Source organism: Schistocerca gregaria, chromosome 3 (genome assembly GCF_023897955.1).
Source record: "Schistocerca gregaria isolate iqSchGreg1 chromosome 3, iqSchGreg1.2, whole genome shotgun sequence".
NCBI classification, from domain to species: domain Eukaryota; kingdom Metazoa; phylum Arthropoda; class Insecta; order Orthoptera; family Acrididae; genus Schistocerca; species Schistocerca gregaria.
Window position 1 is genome coordinate 169,431,729 of NC_064922.1, and position 25,158 is coordinate 169,456,886.

The 25,158-nt window shown below is 40.1% G+C and overlaps 1 protein-coding gene across 3 annotated transcripts in view; it reads right to left on the reverse strand.

The window, feature by feature from the left end:
- Positions 1-597: 597 nt before the first annotated feature.
- The window catches only part of LOC126353872 (NADPH-dependent diflavin oxidoreductase 1), an 82,510-nt gene continuing 57,949 nt past the window's right edge, over positions 598-25,158 (reverse strand). For all 3 annotated transcript variants that reach the window (XM_050003055.1, XM_050003056.1, XM_050003057.1), the window contains exons 8-9: positions 22,102-22,328; positions 598-1,062 (exon numbers count right to left, since the gene is read on the reverse strand). In XM_050003055.1, the coding sequence (XP_049859012.1) occupies positions 831-1,062; positions 22,102-22,328 (459 nt within the window). In that variant the 3' untranslated portion in view covers positions 598-830. The remainder of the gene's footprint in view (positions 1,063-22,101; positions 22,329-25,158) is intronic.

Below are 25,158 nucleotides of genomic sequence, written 5' to 3' on the forward strand. Positions count from 1 at the left end.
GACTCTTTAAAGAATAGGAAGTGGAAGGAGATACTGGTTTGCACCTATATTATTATGTAAATATATGAGACACAATATTGAAAAATGCCAAAGGCAACAAAACCCCTGCTCAGTGAGACTGGTTAAGAAAGAATCTCACAGTATGTTTTAAAGCTCCCTCTGTGCTGTGCCCTCTAATATATTTTAAATGCATTCTGTTTACCCTATCTCACAGTAGTAACTATACAGTATTTCCAATTATGAGAAGTAAATTTAAGAAATTACACAAAGTTTGTGACATGATCCTGATCAATCAAAGCACATACTTCATGCTTAATTACTTGCAGGTAGTGCATCGACAACATTTCTGATAGTATGTAAACTAAAGAAATAACTTTTTTCAGAAGAAACAGAAGATATTCATTCATATTATTACATTTTTGTGAACCAGTGATGTAAATGCATATCAAGCACACACAAAGAAAAGTGATCCCATGGCTAATGTAAGTGTGGAATTACCTTAAACCATACCATAAAGTCAGAAATAAAACTTACATCTATTGGAAGGACCTTACGGAAAATATATCAGGATTAGATAAATAAATATATTTGAAACAATTAAGTATGAGAATCACCTTTATTTAACAGCAACTATGAACAATACAGCTCTTAAATTTAACAGTTTTTAAGCCAGGCCTTTGGAAATCTAGCTGTTTTAGCAAGGCATTTAATTTATCACAATAACAGGTAACATACACATTGTACAACAATCATAGTACAAAAAAAGATCAGAAAGGAAAATTAGACAAAACAAAAATATTGGCAGTTCACACAACCATAGTCTGATACTTTCAGCTCCAGGTTTCTGTCTGATATCTTCCATTCATCTCTAGTTGTTCAATGAATTTTGTAGCATTTGTCTCCGGAAGTTCTCCTGCGCCACCACAAACGTGTGAAATAAAAGTATCTCTGACTTGATCTGGCATATTTTTTGAATTTCCAGCAACATAAATGTATGCACTCTTCTTATTTAACAAATCCCACAATAATTCTGCTTGCTCGCATAATACATGTTGAACATATCTGCAAAGTATAAATCCATTACCATAGTTACAACTTTTTCTTATGAAATTAGCATAACCTATTATTCACCACTACAAACTACATAAATCAGACAGAATTTGGGGCAAGTTGACTTCACATAAGGCAACAAAAATAATCAATTACTGACAACATAATGTAATGGATACATAAAAAGTATATTCACCAAGAGGGGCAGGAGAAAAACACACTCACCCACACACACACACACACACACACACACACACACACACAAAGGTTTAACTTTTACAAGCTTTTGGAGCATGTGGCTCCTCCTCCTGGCAGAAGAGTTGAAGGGGAGGGAAGAAGGATGAAGGAAAATGACTGGAGATGTTTACGGAAAGGGATACAGTTCAAAAAAGTCACCCAGAACTGCAGGTCAGGTAGTCTCCCTGAAAGGATAGAAGGAAAGGCTGATTCCTTCCCCTTCAACTCCTCTGTCAGATGGAGGAACCACAGGCTCCTAAAGCTTGTAAATGTTCAACTTGTCTGTTCTCCTACCGCCGCTTGGTGAGTAGATTTTTTTATCTATCCATTTACATTATAATATATTAAAAACAAAGATTCCCAGACTTACCAAGCGGGAAAGTGCCCGTAGACAGGCACAATTGTGCCTGTCTACCGGCGCTTTCCCGCTTGGTAAGTCTTGGAATCTTTGTTTTTAATATATTTTTCCCACGTGGAAGTTTCTTTCTATTTTATTTACATTTACATTATAATGACTTCATAAATGGGCATTTTAGATTGGAATCTTGATTTGAAGACAAATAAGCAGCAAGATTAACACATAACCAACTGCACTGTTGGCAAGTCCTCACAAAAGACATGCTTTGTGGGCATTCCACAATTTTTGCTATTTTGACTGGGATAAACTAATGCTACAGTGTTCATCTTTGGTACATTAGTGTACAACATGTCACAAAATTCTGCTACATAAAAAACTATGCTGTTTGAGAAAAATAGTTGCCACTCACTATATGGCAGAGATGCTGAGTCGCAGATAAGCACAACAACAAGACTCTCACAATTATACGTTTTGGCCATTGGCGCGCACGCACGCACACGGAAGGGGGGGGGGGGGAGGGGGGGGGGGAGGGTAGCAGAAAAGGAGAAAATACACTCCTGGAAATGGAAAAAAAAACACATTGACACCAGTGTGTCAGACCCACCATACTTGCTCCGGACACTGCGAGAGGGCTGTACAAGCAATGATCACACGCACGGCACAGCGGACACATCAGGAACTGCGGTGTTGGCCGTCGAATGGCGCTAGCTGCGCAGCATTTGTGCACCGCCGAAGTCAGTGTCAGCCAGTTTGCCGTGGCATACGGAGCTCCATCGCAGTCTTTAACACTGGTAGCATGTCGCGACAGCGTGGACGTAAACCGTATGTGCAGTTGACGGACTTTGAGCGAGGGCATATAGTGGGCATGCGGGAGGCCGGGTGGATGTACTGCCGAATTGCTCAACACGTGGGGCGTGAGGTCACCACAGTACATCGATGTTGTCGCCAGTGGTCGGCGGAAGGTGCACATGCCCGTCGACCTGGGACCCGACCGCAGCGACGCACGGATGCACGCCAAGACCGTAGGATCCTACGCAGTGCCGTAGGGGACCGCACCGCCACTTCCAGAGCAAATTAGGGACACTGTTGCTCCTGGGGTATCGGCGAGGACCATTCGCAACCGTCTCCATGAAGCTGGGATACGGTCCCGCACACCGTTAGGCCGTCTTCCGCTCACGCCCCAACATCGTGCAGCCCGCCTCCAGTGGTGTCGCGACAGGCATGAATGGAGGGACGAATGGAGACGTGTCGTCTTCAGCGATGAGAGTCGCTTCTGCCTTGGTGCCAATGATGGTCGTATGCGTGTTTGGCGCCATGCAGGTGAGCGCCACAATCAGGACTGCATACGACCGAGGCACACAGGGCCAACACCCGGCATCGTGGTGTGGGGAGCGATCTCCTACACTGGCCGTACACCTCTGGTGATCGTCGAGGGGACACTGAATAGTGCACGGTACATCCAAACCGTCATCGAACCCATTGTTCTACCATTCCTATACCGGCAAGGGAACTTGCTGTTCCAACAGGACAATGAACGTCCGCATGTATCCCGTGCCACCCAACGTGCTCTAGAAGGTGTAAGTCAACTACCCTGGCCAGCAAGATCTCCAGATCTGTCCCCCATTGAGCATGTTTGGGACTGGATGAAGCGTCGTCTCACGCGGTCTGCACGTCCAGCACGAACGCTGGTCCAACTGAGGCGCCAGGTGGAAATGGCATGGCAAGCCATTCCACAGGACTACATCCAGCATCTCTACGATCGTCTCCATGGGAGAATAGCAGTCTGCATTGCTGCGAAAGGTGGATATACACTGTACTAGTGCCGACATTGTTCATGCTCTGTTGCCTGTGTCTATGTGCCTGTGGTTCTGTCAGTGTGATCATGTGATGTATCTGACCCCAGGAATGTGTCAATAAAGTTTCCCCTTCCTGGGACAATGAATTCACGGTGTTCTTATTTCAATTTCCAGGAGTGTAAAAAGACTGGGTGTCATGATGGAATGATGGCTGTGTAGTGCTAGAATAGGAACATGGAAGGGGCTAGGTGGGTGAAGAAAGTGACTCACTTCGTTAGTCACTGTCCTCACCCATCTGGCCCCTTCCATGTTCCCATTCCAGCACTACACAGCCATCATTCCACCACCACACCCAGGCTTTTTATTTCTATCTTTTTCTGCCACTCCGTCTCCCCTCCCCATCTCTCACATGCACCCTGTCTAATCTGCTGCACTTCGCTATTCCTCCCCCTCCCTGGTCCAGCCTCCTCCTTAATTGTTGACAAAGGCCTTAATGGCCAAAAGCTATAATTGTGAGAGCCTTTTATTGTGCCTATCTGCAACTTAGCATCTCTGCTATATGGTGAGTAGCAACTTTCCTTCTCATAACATTGTTGCATTCCATTCTGGATTTCGCACTGTTTGAAACTATGCTTTCTGTGTGTTTATTTACATATCGAAGTTGACTTCAGGTCCCCCCCCCCCCCCCTTGTGTAAGATTACATGTGCCTAGTATGTCGGACCTGTGTGTATCTATCGATAGTGTATGTATTTCATCTCTGGAACGTAAATACTAGCCAGCAGTTCAATCTCATAATTTATTAGTTTCCTCAACTGAGTTTTCCTTTTGATCTAGAAGGTAAGTTCAAAGAAAAGTTTGCCTTTTATATATCACACAGAACGGGTGCATGTTCAGAGAGAAGTCACCATTTACTAATATTGCAGACAAATATACTAACCAATTCCTCAGTTGAGTGAATAGTTTTTTGAGATATTTGGTGTATAAAGAAGTATTGTGTAGATTTGGAATGAGAGTAATAGCCAGATCATCCATGAAACAGATCAGATTTAATTTTTGTTTTGTAGAACAAAAGTGGTTTCTTCAAACAGAAAATATTTGGTGTTATTTGTTCATAGGGAATTGCCGAGTGGAATGCAGGTAACTCAGGAACCCGGAACACTATGCCCTTGGTGTAAGCAATATTCATGTATCACTGTTTTATTCAGTTTGAAAGAAAATATTGTGTTGCCACTGCAGTTTGACTACCTGATAACCTGAATTGTGTGAGCTGTTTACAAATTTTGTAGACACTAATAAAACCTTAACAAGTAGGGGAAAAAAGGGGAGAGAGAGAGAGAGAGAGAGAGAGAGAGAGAGAGAGAGAGAGAGAGAGAGAGAAATCAACAGCCTTAGGCAAGAAGAAATTAAGAGGCAAACTAGTAAACAAAATGTAAATTAATGTCACCCAGAAATAATTTGGGAAGAGAGGATGAAGGAGAAAGAATAGTAATTTGGATATCTATTAAAGCGTAATAAGGAAATGTTCAGTTGGTTTTCAGTTACTATCATTTTGAGACAGTTTGCTACCAGACCAGCTGATAGTTAAGAAATCTCCTAAACTGAACCATACTAACAGTAAAATAATTTTCAACATTCGAAACAGTTACATTTTTCTTGGTTTGGCCAGATGCATTATTTTCAGATTCTGGAGGTTTACGTTAATGTGGAAAATGATATTTCAGACTGCTAGTTGAACAATTTCAGACAAACGAGTAATGAGTAGTAATATTGTTGCCAGCCGGTTCAATATTTTCTCTGTGTGTATGCCCATAAGTATATGATTTGTAATGAATTTTTACTACACTACTACAATGACCACAAAAAAGGAATGAGAAGGTAAAACAAATATTAACTAGCTCCGAAATCCCTGAACGCAATAGTGGTGTTTTGCTATAAGCTTCCATCCATTTATCATAGATAACCTGTAAAGTATAAAGCTGACACGACATGTATAGGGGTGGCCATGCAAAAAATAAGTGGAACTCAACATTTTGAGACATACTAGTGTGATAATTAGATAATATTACGGATATTTAAGCATGATGCACATTTCTTCTTCTTTGCAGAGTGTGTGGAAAATATATATAGTCATACTATTACTGACAATTAATACTTTATTTGTAAGTGTGTCCAGGGAAATGTATGTAGCTGTATTATGAGAATTGGTGCAGAATGAGAGACTTACCTATGCAGCACTTTCATAAAATACAGAATACCACCCACAACAATTACAGCAGTACTATTACTAAATTTGCATCTATAAGCCTCATGTAAATTATGTCATTGAACAGTTTAATAAACAACAGCATCATTCCAATTGGAGTCTGGTTTCTGAAGTAGTAGTTAGTACAGACATATTTTATTATAATGAACTTCACTCTTGTGTGGAAGTGATGTAGAAAGTAACTTTAGAGACTAATAATGAGTAGAGAGTAGTACAGTAGTCTAGTTACTGACTGTTCAGATAAATACTTGAGGTGACTGTTTTTAGTTTAGAGTAGATTTATTGTTTATTGAAATACGAGTTACGTTCAGAGGGTAAATTCCCTTCTACATCTACATCTACATCTATACTCTACGAGCCACCTTATGGTGTATGGTGGAGGATACTTTGTGTGCAACTGTCACCTCCCCCTTTCCTGTTCCATTCATGAATAGTTTGCAGGAAGAATGATTGCCAGTAAGCCTCCATGTGTGATCGAATCTCTCTAATTTTAAATTAATACTTTTTCTGCAAGATGTACATAGGAGGAAGCAATGTAATCGTTGACTCTTCTAGGAATGTATGCTCTCAGAACTTCAACAGTAAACTGTACTGTGATACAGAATGCTTTCTCTTGCAGTGTTTGTCACTGGAGTTGGCTGATCATATCTGTGATGGTTTCGTGCTTACTAAATGAATCTGTTCCTTTCTGTGACAACATTACAACCGCAGCTCAATCTTTCAGCAGTACTTGCTTTGAATCGAGGAGGAGGAGATGGCACAATTTTAAGTTCTACATGAGTTGTTTAAAACAGCAAAGTTGACTGCAAATCCGGCTGCTTGTGAGATTTGATCTGTAATCCATTTCCTGAATGTGAACAACACGTGATGAGTGATTAAAATGGTAGATAGGTCCAACGTTCAACAAAGGACATGATCAATTGCTTTATGATGAACAAAGTGGGAATCCATGTTTGGTTAATGAACAACTGATTCATTTAGTTGAAGACATTTTAAAAGAAAACCATAAATTTACAGAATTCAATCTTTCTAAGAACTTTCCACAAATTTCAAGATTACTTCTTAATGAAATTTTTTCTGAATAACTGTATTTTTGAAAAATGTGTGCTTGTTACGTGGAATGGAGGCACATGGTATCACCAGGAAAGACTAAAACCAAACAAATCTTGATACATTGAAAAGTTATGTGCACAGTCTTGTGGGATGTGCCCAGTATTTTACTGCTGCATTGTTTTATTGTGAGGTGAAACAATAAATGCAAATGTTTGTAGTGAGATGCAATTCAGATGCAATTCAGAATGAGGTTTGCAGAAAACCTGCAAACAGTACTGTTTTGATTCATGACAATGCCTGACCTCACGCAGCAAACAAGACAGATAAGTATTACATAATGTTGCTGGAGCAAGTTTGAATCCCTCCTTGTTGAGCTTTCATCTTGTCTGTATCAATTTCCGTATCTTTTTTTTCAGCTGAAAATGTCCCTTGGTGGTCAATAAATCAACAGTGATGACAAACTTAAAGAACGTTGCGATGCGCTGACTTGCCAAATTCCCTGCATGTTACTTCTATGCCTTAGCAAGGAAACAGAATCCATAGATACAATATCATATAATGCTTGCAGGCTACAAGTTGAAACCGAACAATCCAAGCATGAATCACAGTGATCTGAACACAAATTGGTTGGAAGAGTTACACTTTCAAATGAAGAGAAGAAGATCCTGCAGCTTTTCTATGTTCAAACCACATGGGCAAGTACACCTGGTAATTTTAAAAAATCGTTTGAAGGTGGATTTCCTTCCTCTTGGGATAATCAGAAATGTATACACTGTAAAAGTCACTGAAACATATACATTTTATGAGTTATATACAAGATTTAGTTCAATTTTCTTTACTTCTTTGCTAAATATGGAAAAATTCCAAACTGCTGAACATTTGAACTAAATCTACTTCTGTGTAACTTGTAAAGTGTATACATTTTTGGTTATCCTAAGAGGAAGAAATCCACCTTTATTCTATGACCAAATATTTGTCACAAAAAGTGCAGAACAAGCCTAGATTAGGATCACTAGGCCATTGTCTATGTAATGATAGCTGAGTAGGCTACAGAAATTTCTTGGGGTGGCATTTAAACCAGGTCATGTACTCTGATGAGCGAAAAAAAAAAAAAAAAAATACAATAAATGAAGCACAGCTGATTTAAGCACCAATTAGTTGATTTCTGGACTGTGTAAGAGAAAACTTAGTTGAAAAGAGGTGGTTGCACAACACTTACTTGAGTCGCTGGACCAGCTTGATTATTCATATAAAAACAAAGAAAGTAATGATACAAAGATGACACATGGGTAGAGGTGAGAAGAAATAATAAAAATTCACATCAAAATCAGTTTCCATAGGTAAACTCTGCACAGAAACCAATATACCAGAAGTAATGGAAGGCCAAAACCTTTCATGACACGAGGTGAACAAAATAATTTTAGGAGTGGTGCACAGAGCAGGATAATAATCAAGCCCATGGACATCCAAAAAATAATGGTAGTGATCAGTACTTTCCTTAGATACCAAGGGAAGAATATTAGAACAACAAGAGGTACACGGTTAAAAAAAAAAGTGTGTTAATGATAAAAGAAACCATCAGAGGAGAATCCTTTGATTTCATAGTAGATACTGCGTCAAAAGCACACATTAATGCTATAGATGTTTGGAAAAGAAATGAACTGTGAATAAGTCCACACTATCTATTATTTATCTATTGCGTGTATAGTTCACATACATGAACTGAAGAGAAAAATGTTGGGATCGGAAGTGCCTATAACTTTTAAAATTAATAGACAAGTATTCCAAAAATTTTTGTTGGTGATTCCTCACACGAATATAAATGTGTTATTAGGGGTAGACTGGATGATGGAAAATGATTTAATAATGAATCTGAACCAAGCGGTAATGAAAATTAATAATGATAATGGGAGAGTCTTGCATCTATTTATTAGAGAAAATAGACCAGAATCAACCACGTTTTACAGTAAATGGGAGAGTGGTGGTAATCTCTGAAAACAGGTTATATGACATGAAAACAAGTCCAGGTCAAAAGTAGAAAATAGTGGACCAAAGAGATTAAAGAGAAGTGTAATGAAAATAAAATTTTAGACATTTAGACGTGAATGAAAAGAACAATTGCAGAAATTAATATCAAATACAGAAATAATATGGAATTCCTTGCTATATATTAGTACCAGTGTAGCACCTAGCAAAACTCTGAAAGGAAATACTGGAGAGGAATCACTACTATCCCTAAACATCTGGAGATAGGACCTAAGGTGGGTAACGGGTTAATAAATTAAAACACAATGGCAAAGTACAAAGCCATAACATTTGAGGTGGGAGGTAAGTAAAAGAAGTTGCTTATCAAAAGATGCTCCCTGCTGCCGTTGGATAAGCAGCTGCAGCAGCAAGTCGTATACTCCTAGCTCACTCATTTGTTACATAGTTTAATTCTTAATTTATTTGCGTGTTTTCGGTACCTGCATTGTTTAATTCATAAATTTTGGGTGTATTATAGTACTTGAGAGTTGTAGCATCGCGTTTTAGTACGTGAATAGTGTAAAATCGCGTAGTCTTCTTCCGCCGCCAAGCAGTGTGTCAGCAGTGCGCAAGTAGCAGCATTACTGCATTTACTAGGCAGTCTTGTATTTTAATAACTGTTCAAATTTTGTGTCGATTTGTTTGTGCTCTCTGTAGATTAATTCAGACGTTCTTTGCACAACAGTTTTTAGCATGGATAGGGACTGCAACTGCTGTGTTCAGATGCAGGCTGAGTTGGCATCCCTTCGCTCACAGCTTCAGGCAGTGTTGGCTTCGGTCACACAGCTTGAGGCTGTTGCCAATGGGCATCACTGTGGGGGTCCGGATGGGGGTTTGTCGGGGACGGCCAGTTCGTCCCACGCATCCCCCGATCGGACTACGACTGTGGCTGCCCGGATACTGCCCACATTGAGGCTGATCCCTCACCTGTGGTAGAGTGGGAGGTCATCTCGAGGTGTGGCAGGGGGCGAAAGACATTCCGGAGGGCTGAACGGAAGGCCTCTCCAGTTTGTCTGACGAACCGGTTTCAGGTTCTGTCTCCGGCTGATACTGATCTTCGGCTGGAGATAGCTGCTTGTCCTGTTCCAGAGGTTGCCCCTCAGTCTGCTAGATCTGGGCAGTCGCAGAGGGTGGTCTTACTGGTAGTTGGGAGCTCCAATGTCAGGCTCGTAATAGGGTCCCTTAGGGATATGGCAGCAAGAGAGGGGAAGAAAACCAATGTGCACTCTGTGTGCTTACCGGGGGAAGTCATTCCAGATGTGGAAAGGGTCCTTCCTGATGCCATGAAGGGTACAGGGTGCACCCATCTGCAGGTGGTCGCTCATGTTGGCGCCAATGATGTGTGTCGCTATGGATCGGAGGAAATACTCTCTGGCTTCCGGTGGCTATCTGATTTGGTGAAGACTGCCAGCAGAGCTCACCATCTGCAGCATCGTTGAGAGGACTGACTGCAGACCTTCGGTACAGAGCCGAGTGGAGGGTCTGAATCAGAGGCCGAGACGGTTCTGCGACTGTACGGGCTGCAGATTCCTCGACTTGCGTCATAGGATGGTGGGGTTTTGGGTTCCACTGGATAGGTCAGGAGTCCACAACATGCAGCAAGCGGCTACACGGGTAGCAGGGGCTGTGTGGCGTGGACTGGGCGATTTTTTTTAGGTAAGATGGCCTCGGGCAAGTACAGAAAGGTCAACAGTCTCAAAGGGTGAGGGGCAAGGTCAGGACATGTGGGGACCAAGCAGCAATCGGTATTGTAATTGTAAACTGTCGAAGCTGATAGAGATAACTTTTCCTGCTATTTACAACTTTTTATTGCTTCTGTCAAATTTCCTATGCTCACAATGGTTGTAATGTCATAAAAAAAGTGACAAACATACAATGTTTTCCCTCTATATGAAGAGCCACAGATAACAAAAAATATTCCCCATTTCAATGTGGAGAGGCTAAATGATCCAGAAACAGAAAGTGCCAGAAAAAATTAAATGGGCAAGAAGTACAGTGGTGAAGATCACCATACATGAAAACCAACAACGAAGCTGGCAAAAGCAATAAGAAAGGAGATACCTACCACAATAACTAAACAAACTTCTATAACTACTGTGCATGAGGTCACCCAGGTACATGAAACTCTAAGGAGCATCTGTAGAAGGTAGGCAACTTCTTGCATATAAAGAGTGGATCATTAAATGTATCCACGAATAACAACGTGGATGTATACATTGAGGTCACAGGTGCAGGCTAATAAGAGAGTAGCCAACAAATTTGTTTGCTGAAGGGAGGATACAGACAAGTTTTGTATGATAAAAATAAGACAAATGCAGAATAGGAATATTATAATGCATGCAAGATGGTACTCTAAGGTGAATAAAAATCTGGAGAAGGCAGTGTGACTTATAAGTTTCAGCTTGGTGCACTGTTACCAAGAATCACTGGAAGAATGGAGGAGGCATCAACAACCAAGGAGTAAGCAGGAAGTGAGAGTAAAAAAAAAAAATCAAAAAACTATTCAAATTTTCCTGCTGCAGGAAAACGATACCAGTCTACTTACACATGTTAAATGTAAGGTATCACAGTGACTCAGTATGTCAAGCCCAGCAAATTGATAAGAACATTCTCAAGGGGAATGAGTAAGAAACAATCACTTGTGATCCACTTTTACATTCACAGAGATAACTTTTCCTGCCATTTACAACTTTTTTATTGCTTCTGTCAAATTTCCTATGTTCACAATGTTAATTCATACCCATTTTCGCAGTAACATATTTATAATTTTCTTTTTGTTGTGCATTATCTGTGACTCAGCATCTCTGCTACATTGTGAGCAACAACTTTCCTTTTCATAATATTGTTGCATTCCACTCTGGATTTTCCATTGTTTGAATTTTGCCTGATGGCTTTTCTTCTATCCTGACCCAGTGCTGTTTTCCTTTGTTACCATTTTCTAAAGTATCATTATACTCAATGTCTGTCAGTCATTTCCTGTGATTGTCTTGTCACCTTACGAGCCACACTGTACCAACCACCTTGGCTGTGCACAATGGGCAGTTACAAGACTACGCAGATTTTTGGTGCAGCATCTTATGTCCCACATTACTCCTGCCGATATCATTAAGCCTATAACTTCAAATTGATCACTCTCCCCATGTCACTCTCCCGTATTTTCTTGAGATATTTCCAGAACCTTTCTGGTGCCCCATGATATTGTATCTCATCCTACGACCCCCTGCCCAACCCCCATTCCTTCTCCATTCTATTCCAGTTTGCATCCACTAATTTTTCGATATCGTCGACTCCCTCAGATTTCATCTTGTTTCCACCTTTTGGATCTGTTTCATCCTTACTGTGATAATTCACACATATTTGAGTCTATTTTTGTGAATTTTTTTATGATGTAATTCTATGTTATTTACATAATTTTTCGCTTTTTTCCACCACCATGGATCCTAGCTCCTTCCATTTGCACCAATACAGAAAAGTTTCCTCATCCCTAGCCATATCCCAGTCCCACACACTGTTCCTATGTTGCTGCTTGGCTCATGGAATCCCCCCCAAATGGCTTTACCATCAAATTACCCAACTCATGCTGCAACCCCCTTTCCAAAATGACCTCTATTTGTTCAGATTCCATCAATCCTTAGCCCTAACCAACATAGTCCTGCAAAACCATATCAACCAAGTCCAAACCTCCCTGCAGTATCTTCTCTCCATCCACAAAGTTCTTCTGCTACGTAATCCCAAATTCCTGGAACCTGTAGCACACACTGAAACTCTTGCCCTCCAGAACTAGAGCAAAATGCTGTGTGTGTGTGTGTGTGTGTGTGTGTGTGTGTGTGTGTGTGTGTGTCACACACACACACACACACACACACACACACACACACACACACACACCTATCTGTGATTTAACATCTCCGCTATATGGTGAGTAGCAACTTTCCTTTCCATAGTATTGCTATAATTTTCCAGCAATTTTCGCTTTATAAAACAATGTTTGTTGAGAAAAAAAAAAAAAAAACTGACGTAACTGACATAAAATTATGCCTTCATGACATTGGTCTTCAAGTACTGTTACACAGTTAAGTTTCTCGACACCGGCACATCTGATTCACTAAAAGCCTGAAGAATCCATGCTTTGTCTCCTGCCACTGCCAAGATTTACTCGGCATGGTGGGTAATGGGAGGAATGAGGTTCACTCAAATAAATCACACCATTTTCCAATGGTCCCTAATGCGCATACACAGCTTTGTGATAGCCATGACACCTTTGCATTACTCAAACACCTCTTTCATGTGTTTCGTTGTTTGGCCACTTATATAGCTGCTATCTTTGCACTGTTCAACTGTTTCTGGTTTAAATAATAAAACACTGCACGAATTACGAGTTTTTTTTTTATACATTTATAGAATTTATTCTTGTTGTCAAATGCAAATACTTATGTAAGTAATTTTTTGTGATGTTTCACAAACAGTGTGAGTGATGATTTGAGTGTGTGTGTTTACTGCATAATGGAGGAGGCACAATATACTACACAACCTCAAAAATACTGCTACACTGCAAGAGAGGCACAACAAAACCTATGCAAATATCACAGAAAATACTTAGGTAAGTATCTGCACTTGACAATGAGAATAACTTTTCAAAATGTGTTGTTCCAAGCATGAAAAAATACGTAACTTGTTCAGTATTTTATTATTTAAATTACGAGTGAAACTGCTCCAGGCTTTCCAAAAACCCCAATAATGATGAATGAAATTAAGTCAAAACATTTCTACTTCCCAGGAAGTTGTCAGCTACAGTTACACCAGTGGCTAAACATAGTACAAAATTCAGATAAGCTTTATTATATAGTAAAATAGTCCCTGGCAAGAATTTTGATGCCTATTACATATATATAGATCATACATAAGCTATGAAAATCCAAGGGGGAATCCTACATGCAACTTTTGCCACTGAAAAAGTTATTTCCTTTATTTTATATAATTTTTAAAGTCTACTGAAAAGTGTAAAAATGGGGTTTCACTGTATGTATTTTATGAGAAAACAATTTAAAATTCCCCCCCATGAACCATGGACCTTGCCGTTGGTGGGGAGGCTTGCGTGCCTCAGCGATACAGATGGCCGTACCGTAGGTGCAACCACAACGGAGGGGTATCTGTTGAGAGGCCAGACAAACGTGTGGTTCCTGAAGAGGGGCAGCAGCCTTTTCAGTAGTTGCAGGGGCAACAGTCTGGATGATTGACTGATCTGGCCTTGCAACATTAACCAAAACGGCCTTGCTGTGCTGGTACTGCGAACGGCTGAAAGCAAGGGGAAACTACAGCCGTAATTTTTCCCGAGGACATGCAGCTTTACTGTATGATTAAATGATGATGGCATCCTCTTGGGTAAAATATTCCAGAGGTAAAATAGTCCCCCATTCGGATCTCCGGGCGGGGACTACTCAGGAGGATGTCGTTATCAGGAGAAAGAAAACTGGCGTTCTAAGGATCGGAGCGTGGAATGTCAGATCCCTTAATCGGGCAGGTAGGTTAGAAAATTTAAAAAGGGAAATGGATAGGTTAAAGTTAGATATAGTGAGAATTAGTGAAGTTCGGTGGCAGGAGGAACAAGACTTCTGGTCAGGTGACTACAGGGTTATAAACACAAAATCAAATAGGGGTAATGCGGGAGTAGGTTTAATAATGAATAGGAAAATAGGAATGCGGGTAAGCTACTACAAACAGCATAGTGAACGCATTATTGTGGCCAAGATAGATACGAAGCCCACACCTACTACAGTAGTACAAGTTTATATGCCAACTAGCTCTGCAGATGGTGAAGAAATTGAAGAAATGTACGATGAAATAAAAGAAATTATTCAGATAGTGAAGGGAGACGAAAATTTAATAGTAATGGGTGACTGGAATTCGAGTGTAGGAAAAGGGAGAGAAGGAAACATAGTAGGTGAATATGGATTGGGGCTAAGAAATGAAAGAGGAAGCCGCCTAGTAGAATTTTGCACAGAGCACAACTTAATCATAGCTAACACTTGGTTTAAGAATCATGAAAGAAGGTTGTATACGTGGAAGAACCCTGGAGATACTAAAAGGTATCAGATAGATTATACAATGGTAAGACAGAGATTTAGGAACCAGGTTTTAAGTTGTAAGACATTTCCAGGGGCAGATGTGGACTCTGACCACAATCTATTGGTTATGACCTGTAGATTAAAACTGAAGAAACTGCAAAAATGTGAGAAATTAACGAGATGGGACCTGGATAAACTGAAAGAACCAGAGGTTGTACAGAGTTTCAGAGAGAGCATAAGGGAACAATTGACAGGAATAGGGGAAAGAAATACAGCAGAAGAAGAATGGGTAGCTCTGAGGGATGTAGTAGTGAAGGCAGCAGAGGATAAAGTAGGTACAAAGACGAGGGCTGCTAGAAATCCTTGGGTAACAGAAGAAATATTGAATTTAATTGATGAAAGGAGAAAATATAAAAATGCAGTAAATGAAGCAGGCAAAAAGAAATACAAACGTCTCAAAAATGAGATCGACAGGAAGTGCAAAATGGCTAAACAGGGATGGCTAGAGGACAAATGTAAGGATGTAGAAGCTTATATCACTAGGGGTAAGATAGATACTGCCTACAGGAAAATTAAAGAGACCTTTGGAGAGAAGAGAACCACGTGTATGAATATCAAGAGCTCAGATGGCAGCCCAGTTCTAAGCAAAGAAGGGAAGGCAGAAAGGTGGAAGGAGTATATAGAAGGTTTATACAAGGGCGATGTACTTGAGGACAATATTATGGAAATAGAAGAGGATGTAGATGAAGACGAAATGGGAGATACGATACTGCGTGAAGAGTTTGACAGAGCACTGAAAGACCTGAGTCGAAACAAGGCCCCCGGAGTAGACAACATTCCATTAGAACTACTGACAGCCTTGCGACAACCAGTCCTGACAAAACTCTACCAGCTGGTGAGCAAGATGTATGAGACAGGCGAAATACCCTCAGACTTCAAGAAGAATATAATAATTCCAATCCCAAAGAAAGCAGGTGCTGACAGATGTGAAAATTACCGAACTATCAGTTTAATAAGCCACGGCTGCAAAATACTAACGCGAATTCTTTACAGACGAATGGAAAAACTGGTAGATGCAGACCTCGGGGAGGATCAGTTTGGATTCCGTCGAAATGTTGGAACACGTGAGGCAATACTGACCTTACGACTTATCTTAGAAGAAAGATTAAGAAAAGGCAAACCTACGTTTCTAGCATTTGTAGCATTTGTAGACTTAGAGAAAGCTTTTGACAATGTTGACTGGAATACTCTTTTTCAAATTCTAAAGGTGGCAGGGGTAAAATACAGGGAGCAAAAGGCTATTTATAATTTGTACAGAAACCAGATGGCAGTAATAAGAGTTGAGGGGCATGAAAGGGAAGCAGTGGTTGGGAAAGGAGTGAGACAGGGTTGTAGCCTCTCTCCGATGTTATTCAATCTGTATATTGAGCAAGCAGTAAAGGAAACAAAAGAAAAATTTGGAGTAGGTATTAAAATTCATGGAGACGAAGTAAAAACTTTGAGGTTCGCCGATGACATTGTAATTCTGTCAGAGACGGCAAAGGACCTGGAAGAGCAGTTGAACGGAATGGACAGTGTCTTGAAAGGAGGATATAAGATGAACATTAACAAAAGCAAAACGAGAATAATGAAATGTAGTCAAATTAAATCGGGTGATGCTGAGGGAATTAGATTAGGAAACGAGACACTTAAAGTAGTAAAGGAGTTTTGCTATTTAGGAAGTAAAATAACTGATGATGGTCGAAGTAGAGAGGATATAAAATGTAGACTGGCAATGGCAAGGAAAGCGTTTCTGAAGAAGAGAAATTTGTTAACATCGAATATAGATTTATGTATCAGGAAGTCGTTTCTGAAAGTATTTGTTTGGAGTGTAGCCATGTATGGAAGTGAAACATGGACGATTACTAGTTTGGACAAGAAGAGAATAGAAGCTTTCGAAATGTGGTGCTACAGAAGAATACTGAAGATAAGGTGGATAGATCACGTAACTAATGAGGAGGTATTGAATAGGATTGGGGAGAAGAGAAGTTTGTGGCACAACTTGACTAGAAGAAGGGATCGGTTGGTAGGACATGTTTTGAGGCATCAAGGGATCACAAATTTAGCATTGGAGGGCAGCGTGGAGGGTAAAAATCGTAGAGGGAGACCGAGAGATGAGTACACTAAGCAGATTCAGAAGGATGTAGGTTGCAGTAGGTACTGGGAGATGAAGCAGCTTGCACAGGATAGAGTAGCATGGAGAGCTGCATCAAACCAGTCTCAGGACTGAAGACAACAACAACAACAACAACAATTTAAAATTAGTATGAGTGGACAAACTGTGAGTGCCAGGCTGCTAATAGATGGTCAAAATAATAGTAACTGTCATGGTGTTACAGACAATTTGAAGTTACCTGATCAGACTGAACAATCTGGTGAGATGGGATGTGGTGTTTTGTTGGTAGAGTACTTATTAGTAGGAAGAGGTTGGTTAGCCTGTAGAAATAATATAATTGCACAAAAAAAAAAAAAAAAAAAAAAAAAAAAAAAAAAAAAAAAAATCCAAACTACTCTTTAAATCTGTACTGATCACAGGTCTTTTAGAGAATGTGTATTTATTGAGAAAGATATCAAGAAAGGAAAGTCCACATTTTGGATCATCTAATGACCAGAAACGAGACAAGGATGCCACAGTGATTGGAGACAGTGGAAATATTACCTTCTTCAATTCTACTCAAAGAAGCTGCTGATTCCTGAGAGCATTAAACCAGACAATATCAGTAAGATGTGGAAAGGTGTCAAGAGTCTTCACCAGCCTGCATCCAGCTAAAACATTTGACACCCTAAATCACTTCTGACCAATTTCCTTACTGTGTGTTCCCATGCAATTATAAGGGGAAGATTGTAACAAGTAGAATTAACTTACAATTCATGGCTATACTTCTCTCTCGGGACTGATGACCTTAGCTGTTTAGTCCCCCTTAAACATCCCAATAAACTTCTCTCAAATCAAGTGGTGGACAGGAATTAGTGAGATCAAGTCTTAGCTCTTCTTGCAATCTATGTCGAGAAATATGCACAAAAAAAATTAAAATTGTAGATATACTTATTGAACTCCATAAGTTCATGATTCAGTACAATTTTAGGGAATTCTGGCCAAACTAACACCAGATGCAGGCACATACGTGTTGAACTCAGAAATATGCACAAATCATATGACAGCCTAAAGTTAAACCAAAAGAAAGGCCGATGAAAATAACAGATGAAAATGGCATATTGCAGGAACCAGTACTGTTTCCTCTTTTACCTGTACATGGGCAAAGTATCAACTTATAACTTCATGAGAACCAATCCATAGTATGCTTGGTAAAAAGGTTGTAGGAGACTGTAACTCCATGATAACTTACATCATAATTCAAATAGGATATGAGGAGAGCAAATAAAAAGGTACACATCTGTATCAATCAGCTATGAAAAAAGTACAAAGACAGGCCAACATAATAGACAATTCTGTAGCAAACTCTCTTGCATACATGCCAGCTGGTAGGGATGAAGTACAAACTGAAGACCTGAAGTTCTATTTAGGCTGAAGTGGCAGGCGTGTTCTGGGTTGTGATAAAAACAGCCTGACAAAAAATTAGTCACCGCAGTGTGCACGCACAAATGAATCATTAAACCTTTACAGAATGTGCAGCAATTGAGCCATCCTCTCGACTGTGGGTGCACTGTCTCTAAATGAGCATAAGGCAGTAGTGATCAGTAAGACACTCTTGTTTCAAGTGGACATTGTACGTAAACATGGGTAAATGTAAAGACATGACAGAGTTGCAAAAAGCGGTAATTGTTGGCTACATGGAAATTGAAGTTGCTGGATTTGTTGGTGTTTCACAGTGGACTTTTCAACAAGTCTACAAGCAGTGGTGTAACACACATGGCCATGAAACATGACATCGTAACTGCAGTCATAAAAAGATCCTGATGGAGGGGGATTGACAATGTGTCTCATGGCTTATGAATCAAAATTTCTTCCAAGCTCGAGAGCAATTGTTGCAGGCAGTGAATGAAAGCCTGTCCCAACCAGTTAGTGTGAGAACACTCTGATGAGAACTGCATACAATGGACATTTGGAGTCTGCCACCTTGCAAGAGGCTATTGCTCACACAGGCATATAAAGATGACAACAGGGAAAGTTCATGGGAGTGGAAGAACATGTGACTGGTTTTCTGAATGCTCCCCCATCCTATTACATCTCAACTGGACTGCAAAATCACCTGACTTGAACCCTACAGAAAGCCAATGCGACATGTCGGAACAGCAGTAAAACACAGACATCAGCATTCCTGCAATTTGGTGCAACTACGTGGTCAAATCCTCAGCAAGCAGCTTAACCTGGATGCAATGTACCTGCACAACCTTGTGGACTCATTTCCTAACCAAATCCAGGTGGTTATTACATGCCAAATCCAGGTGGGAGGTGGTCTAGGGGTGGAACTACACACTGTTAAATGATGCTTTTTATTATAGCTCTAGGGTCACTAATTCTTTGGCCGGTGATCCTACTTTTACTCCAGTACTGTAGGCACAGCAGAGGTAATATTGTTAGAATGGATGTCCAACTGAAGAATGCAATAATGTCAGGAGGCAGGGCACACAATGCAATACCGTTCTGGTCCTGGGCCATCTTAAACCTTCTGCAGTTACAATAACTACAGAGAAAGCCAATAAGTACAAGAAGAGTTTGTACAGCTTAAAACATTCAAAACATAAAAATCTTATAGGCATCAATCACCTCAAACCCAGACTCCTATTGCAACAGAAAGATGAAAAATTAGCAATTTGATCTGAGGAACAATAAAAGAAGATGTGGTATGTATCAATTTCTAAGTACCATTGTGACTGAAGCCAGCCAGTAAGATGAAAGGCCATAATGTAATTAAAAATTTGGATGGAGTTTAATCAAGTACAAAAGAGAATGGGCTCATGCATGAAAATGATTGATGGATTCTACAAAATGACCTTCCTATATTACTGAAGGGTGCAACTTGTGAAATATTTTATGCATTGTTACATATCTGAGTGGACAATGCTGTAACAGATTTGCACAGCTCTCCATATGCAGAACTGCAATGGCTACATAAAACTCCAGTCTTGAAGAACTCTGATTTTTCTTTTACTGTTTATTAATGTAAGTTTACAAGCTGAACAAGACAATAAATAAAAAGCTGGCACTGTAGTTTAATTCTCACAGTCCATATATTCACACTCAGTTTCAGATAGCATATTCTTTACTTAATGCACACCACCACCACCCAAGTGTCGCCTTTTTTAAAAGTTACATACACAAATCTAATCACCTTAGTGTCCTAAAGTTGCAGAATGTGTATTTAGTTAATCAACATACACAATTTTAATTTTAGTACTTAATTATTCATTTACTTCTCATTCCATCTCTGTAGATACAAATACAGGGTGGAGAAAAATTGTGTCACGAAATTTTAACCCTGGATAGCTGATGCCAGTAGGAACCAACATTACTAATGTTGTGTAGGTCAACAACTCACCATTTTTAAACTACGGAAACTTGGTGCCGCACGCTCCGATTGGTCATGGGATTGGCCTGTTGCCCCGTTCATTGGTTGATGGGCGGTGCTATGGTTGTCGGTTCACACATACAAACATGCCTCACCCCGTCATTACCCCAACGTGATATGCACACGTATTGAATAGGTCTTGCTGTTTGTCTTCACCTGATATCAGAGGCATTCACGCGCGTAGGCTTTACTTCGGAGCACACACACGTCACCTGTGATTTAGTCATACAGTAAGCCACCTTGAATACATTGGGATCTCCAGCATGCAAAGCATTTGCAGTCATGCATTGTCCAGAGCATCCAGCAACAGGGCAATCCCGTAGCCAATCGGAGTGCATGGTGCGAAGTTTCTGTAGTTTAAAAATTGTGCTTTGTCGACCTACACAACACTGCTAATTTTGGTTCCTACTGGCATCAGCTATTCAGGGTTGAAATTTTGTGACAATTTTTCTCCACACTGTATGGTCAAACCTGGGTAAATGAGAAAACACACACACACACACACACACACATAAGGTTATTGTTTCTCTGCATGACAATAATACTTCATGAGACAAAGATGAATCGATCAACAAATATCAATCTCTTAGGAAGATGTGTCACATTCTCAGTATGTCAAAGGAAAAAATTAAAGTGTTTTCATCAAGCATAACATTTGGAAAGTGCTTGAGGGTAGCAAGTCACAAGTGAGATTTTGTGTATGTTTGGCTTACCTTAGTCCACTTCTTACAAGATCATAAAAGACATAATGGCTCAGTGACTTGAGAGACATGGAAATATTAAGAAAAACTGAACTGTTTAATTTCTTAATGTTGACAGTGTTTCTTGGAGTGGATGAAACAAAGCTTTGGAGGGTGTGAGGATTCCCATAGACGGACCAAAGTTGAAAGGAAAAACCAGAGGCCAGGAGAGGTGGAATTTTTCCATCTTGCTATGAATATTTAAGCTGTAAAAAAAAATTTTTTTTTTTTCGAGAAAATCAACTTGGGAAGCAAATGTGGATCAAGGTAAGTGCAAGCAGTGGACTGAAGATTTACTAATTTTTTTAAATGTGTATAATCCAGATGAACCTGGTTTGTATTGCAAGTGCCTTCTGGATAGCACCTTTATGTTTAAATGAGAAGAGTGCCACAAAAGTACACAAACTATGAAGCGCGTCACCACTCTCTTCTGTAGAAAACATGACTGGAACAGACAAGCTACCTCTTCTTATCATTGGGATATCAAAATGACCTACATGTTTCACAGGTAAGTTTGTTACACCATATTTCACATCAGTTTAATACACTGTCTAAGCATCTCATTCAGCACGACACAGGGGGTATGGTAGTGCACTGGAAAGTTGCCAGTGCAGACTGTCCCCACAGTAATTCTGGTGTGAATAAAACATGTCTTTTTTGTCCTACAAGTGAAAACCTCTATAAATGAGAGAAGCCACGTTTGAACCTACATAAGTGAGGAACCACATAACAACCATCATGAGCAAGGAAGCAATGTGACAAATAAGAGGACAGAATTTCCTTGAAAGAACTTAAAATTCTTAAAACTGAAAACATTATACATAAAATTCAACTAAAATTCTGTAATAAAAAGTCCTGGTTGTGTTGGATGCAGCAGTTCCATTCTGTAACATACTACTGATAGTCTTTAACTGCTAAAATATTACAAGAAAATACAACATACCTCTTTTCCTCCTGATCTCTGGAAAAAGCAACAAACAGTGACAGCTGCCCATTTCGTTCAAAGTTAAGCCACTCTTCCCGACAGTGGAAATCTTGTCTCGAATAGCGACAGCCAAAGAATAAGTAAAGTCTTTCAGCTCCAGCTTCACTAAGTGCCACTCTCTCTGTAATAAAACTACGGAACGGAGCTACACCAGTTCCAGGCCCAATCATTATAACAGGAATGGACTGAAACAAAATTGCACAAACAACAATATACTACAAATGTAATACTTAATCATCATCATCATCATAATCAAGAAATGACCTCCTGTTCATCTCACATCAAAGACAAGATTTATAAATAATGTTACCAATAACTTTTGGCAATCAAAGAAAGACCACATAAATATCACAAATTAACATCGATTAAGATGATTTCTTATGAAACAGTTTTGAAGAACAACAACGTTTTTGCCTGTTTTTCAGGGTACACATTGTTAACAGATCCAGAGTTTGGTTCTTGATATGGCTCTTCAGTTTATTAGACAATATTTTCTGTCTTGCACAAGACATCCAAAGATGTTATTAATTAACTGGAGCCATAGTGTATCTTTTGTTTATTAATGTGTTTGACTGTGCCAGTTATATCTTTTAGATGATTTGAGTCATATATGAGCAGTAAAAAGCTGAAGGTTGCCTTACACACTCTCACCTAACAAGAAATGAGTGGGCATTCAATTGAGATTATTGTTATTTGGGGTATCCTACTACGGCCACCCTCCCCCATGAACCATGGACCTTGCCGTTGGTGGGGAGGCTTGCGTGCCTCAGCGATACAGATGGCCGTACCGTAGGTGCAACCACAACGGAGGGGTATCTGTTGAGAGGCCAGACAAATGTGTGGTTCCTGAAGAGGGGCAGCAGCCTTTTCAGTAGTTGCAGGAGCAACAGTCTGGATGATTGACCGATCTGGCCTTGCAACATTAACCAAAACGGCCTTGCTGTGCTGGTACTGCGAACGGCTGAAAGCAAGGGGAAACTACAGCCGTAATTTTTCCCGAGGACATGCAGCTTTACTGTATGATTAAATGATGATGGCATCCTCTTGGGTAAAATATTCCGGAGGTAAAATAGTCCCCCATTCGGATCTCCGGGCGGGGACTACTCAGGAGGATGTCGTTATCAGGAGAAAGAAAACTGGCGTTCTACGGATCGGAGCGTGGAATGTCAGATCCCTTAATCGGGCAGGTAGGTTAGAAAATTTAAAAAGGGAAATGGATAGGTTAAAGTTAGATATAGTGGGAATTAGTGAAGTTCGGTGGCAGGAGGAACAAGACTTCTGGTCAGGTGACTACAGGGTTATAAACACAAAATCAAATAGGGGTAATGCAGGAGTAGGTTTAATAATGAATAGGAAAATAGGAATGCGGGTAAGCTACTACAAACAGCATAGTGAACACATTATTGTGGCCAAGATAGATACAAAGCCCACACCTACTACAGTAGTACAAGTTTATATGCCAACTAGCTCTGCAGATGATGAAGAAATTGAAGAAATGTATGATGAAATAAAAGAAATTATTCAGATAGTGAAGGGAGACGAAAATTTAATAGTAATGGGTGACTGGAATTCGAGTGTAGGAAAAGGGAGAGAAGGAAACATAGTAGGTGAATATGGATTGGGGCTAAGAAATGAAAGAGGAAGCCACCTAGTAGAATTTTGCACAGAGCACAACTTAATCATAGCTAACACTTGGTTTAAGAATCATGAAAGAAGGTTGTATACGTGGAAGAACCCTGGAGATACTAAAAGGTATCAGATAGATTATATAATGGTAAGACAGAGATTTAGGAACCAGGTTTTAAGTTGTAAGACATTTCCAGGGGCAGATGTGGACTCTGACCACAATCTATTGGTTATGACCTGTAGATTAAAACTGAAGAAACTGCAAAAATGTGGGAAATTAAGGAGATGGGACCTGGATAAAATGAAAGAACCAGAGGTTGTACAGAGTTTCAGGGAGAGCATAAGGGAACAATTGACAGGAATAGGGGAAAGAAATACAGTAGAAGAAGAATGGGTAGCTCTGAGGGATGTAGTAGTGAAGGCAGCAGAGGATAAAGTAGGTACAAAGACGAGGGCTGCTAGAAATCCTTGGGTAACAGAAGAAATATTGAATTTAATTGATGAAAGGAGAAAATATAAAAATGCAGTAAATGAAGCAGGCAAAAAGGAATACAAACATCTCAAAAATGAGATCGACAGGAAGTGCAAAATGGCTAAGCAGGCATGGCTAGAGGACAAATGTAAGGATGTAGAAGCTTATCTCACTAGGGATAAGATAGATACTGCCTACAGGAAAATTAAAGAGACCTTTGGAGAGAAGAGAACCACGTGTATGAATATAAAGAGCTCAGATGGCAGCCCAGTTCTAAGCAAAGAAGGGAAGGCAGAAAGATGGAAGGAGTATATACAAGGTTTATACAAGGGCGATGTACTTGAGGACAATATTATGGAAATGGAAGAGGATGTAGATGAAGATGAAATGGGAGATACGATACTGCGTGAAGAGTTTGACAGAGCACTGAAAGACCTGAGTCGAAACAAGGCCCCCGGAGTAGACAACATTCCATTAGAACTACTGATAGCCTTGCGACAACCAGTCCTGACAAAACTCTACCAGCTGGTGAGCAAGATGTATGAGACAGGCGAAATACCCTCAGACTTCAAGAAGAATATAATAATTCCAATCCCAAAGAAAGCAGGTGCTGACAGATGTGAAAATTACCGAACTATCAGTTTAATAAGCCACGGCTGCAAAATACTAACGCGAATTCTTTACAGACGAATGGAAATACTGGTAGATGCAGACCTCGGGGAGGATCAGTTTGGATTCCGTCGAAATGTTGGAACACGTGAGGCAATACTGACCTTATGACTTATCTTAGAAGAAAGATTAAGAAAAGGCAAACCTACGTTTCTAGCATTTGTAGACTTAGAGAAAGCTTTTGACAATGTTGACTGGAATACTCTTTTTCAAATTCTAAAGGTGGCAGGGGTAAGATACAGGGAGCG